The sequence below is a fragment of the Neopelma chrysocephalum genome, unplaced genomic scaffold (assembly GCF_003984885.1).
Source record: "Neopelma chrysocephalum unplaced genomic scaffold, ASM398488v2 Primary Assembly neopelma1_96904, whole genome shotgun sequence".
In the NCBI taxonomy this organism is placed as follows: domain Eukaryota; kingdom Metazoa; phylum Chordata; class Aves; order Passeriformes; family Pipridae; genus Neopelma; species Neopelma chrysocephalum.
In genome coordinates this window covers 1,384-3,335 of record NW_020925547.1, presented here as the reverse complement: position 1 = coordinate 3,335, position 1,952 = coordinate 1,384, and the positions used below count along the sequence as shown (strand labels likewise).

Sequence of the window (1,952 nt, the reverse complement as noted above, 5' to 3'; positions counted from 1 at the left end):
TTGAACTTTGGAAGGTTGGGGCTGTGACCATCACCCTGGGGAGCCTGTTCCAGTGTCTGACCACCTTCTGGATGAAGAACCTTTTCCTAGTATCTATCCTAACCCTTCCCAACACAGCTTCATGCCACTTCCTCTGGCCCTGCACTGTGTGAAATTTCTCTTTGATTCTGCTGTGTCCACTGAGCTAGTGAACCTTACACACACACCAAAAACGGAAATAAGATTTTTAATACACGCATTCTGGACCAGAACAGACTTATTTCTTCACCAACACAGCCATAGTTATGATTAGTACTTCTCTCACTTCTTTATTCCTCAGGCTGTAAATCAGGGGGTTTAACATGGGAATTATGGTTGTGTATATGACAGCGACGACTTTCTTAGTGTCTTGTGAATTACGGGAATTCGGTCGTAAGTAATTCAAGGTCCCAGTTGCACAGAACAATGTTACAACAATAAGGTGTGAGGAGCAGGTGGAGAAGGTCTTGTGTCTGCCCTCTGCAGAGGAAATCTTCAGGATGCTGGAGATGATGCAGGCATAGGACACCAGGATGAGGCAGAATGGCGTGAAGATGACCAGCACTGTGGCTGCAACCATCTGCTTTTCATACAGTGAGGTGTCAGTGCAGGAGAGCAGGATGAGCGGGGGAATGTCACAGAAGAAGTGGTTAATCTTCCTGGGCCCACAAAAGGGCATCGTGAACACCCAAGCTGTCTGCACCACAGACACAACATTGCCACTGCAGCAGGACAGCAGGACCAAGGAAAGGCAAACTCTGGCATTCACGATGACGGTGTATCTCAGGGGGTTGCATATGGCCACGTAACGGTCATAGGCCATGGCTGCCAAAAGGTACCATTCAGTGGCTCCGAAGAAAATCACACAGTAGAGTTGCGTGGCACAGCCCATGTAGGAGATGCTCCTGTCCTCTGACAGGAAGCTTACCAGCATCTTGGGGACAACAGTCGATGCTGTGGAAACATCCAGGAAGGCCAGGACCCGGAGGAAGAAGTACATGGACGTGCAGAGGGTGGGGTGCACTGTGACCACGCAGATGAGAAGGTTCCCAATGACAGTCATGGTGTAAACCAAGCAGAATGTGAAGAACAGCAAGTGCTGCAGTTCTGGGCGGCTGGACAATCCAGAGAGGACAAATTCAGTCAGCAGAGTGTGGTTTCCTGATTCTGTTTCCTCTGTTGACTCCATCTGGGAGGAATCAAGTGGACAGACTGTCAGAGCTGCAGTCACATGACGGTGCTTCAGCCAGTTACTCAAAGAGTCTCTTGGGAACTGCTGGAGAGCTGCTGAATCAAAGGGTGTAACTGTAGAACAGGCTGAGCTGAGCAAAGTAAGAAGGCAACAGCTGTAGTGGGAGTGTGCAGTGTCAGTGCTCTCCAAGTGGCATTGTTTGGGACAGTGACCAAGCCTTCGACTATGAGGGGTTAGCATTTAAGGGCTGGCTCCATTCTGGGCATAGGGTTAATTGCCAAGAATATGTGCTCCCCCCAAATGTCAGCTCTGTGCTCCCAGCTGGTCCCACAGGCACTTTCTGCACTGAGGGGAACACCCAACTGACAACTGAAACACCCACAGACCTAAGAAAGAATAACCATTTTGCTACGTAGGGAGCAGTGGGCATTGCTCCCTGCACTCTGCTGGGACCTGGCTTTTTCTACAGAGTGGAACTGGCAGGGCAGGCAGCTTCCTCCAAGATATCTGAAGTTACCTTTAGAGCAACTCAACTTTAGGTGAAAGCCAGGGAAGCTCAGGCTGTGGGAGGCTTTGGCTCATATTCACGTCACTCCCCAGCTGTCAGTGGGACAGAAAGACTTCAAAGAGCCCAGCTCTGGGGAAAGCACCCCCAAATGGAGGAAGCAGAAGCTGTGAAGGGAAGACCTAAGCCAACTCCTGTCACTGGAGGAAAGCCCAGGTGACAACTGAAACACCCACA

General features: G+C 50.3%; 1 protein-coding gene across 1 annotated transcript; it reads right to left on the bottom strand.

Moving 5' to 3' along the window:
- Positions 1-256: 256 nt before the first annotated feature.
- Positions 257-1,465, bottom strand: LOC113960797 (olfactory receptor 10A7-like). Its single transcript, XM_027670552.1, has one exon. It carries the CDS (start codon positions 1,448-1,450, stop codon positions 257-259), a length of 1,194 nt encoding a protein of 397 aa, XP_027526353.1. The 5' UTR covers positions 1,451-1,465.
- Between the last annotated feature and the right edge of the window lie 487 nt (positions 1,466-1,952).

Bases quoted from the DNA above. Each gene is read 5' to 3' on its own strand.
- LOC113960797 (XM_027670552.1), bottom strand. From the start codon at position 1,450: ATGCTAACCCCTCATAGTCGAAGGCTTGGTCACTGTCCCAAACAATGC.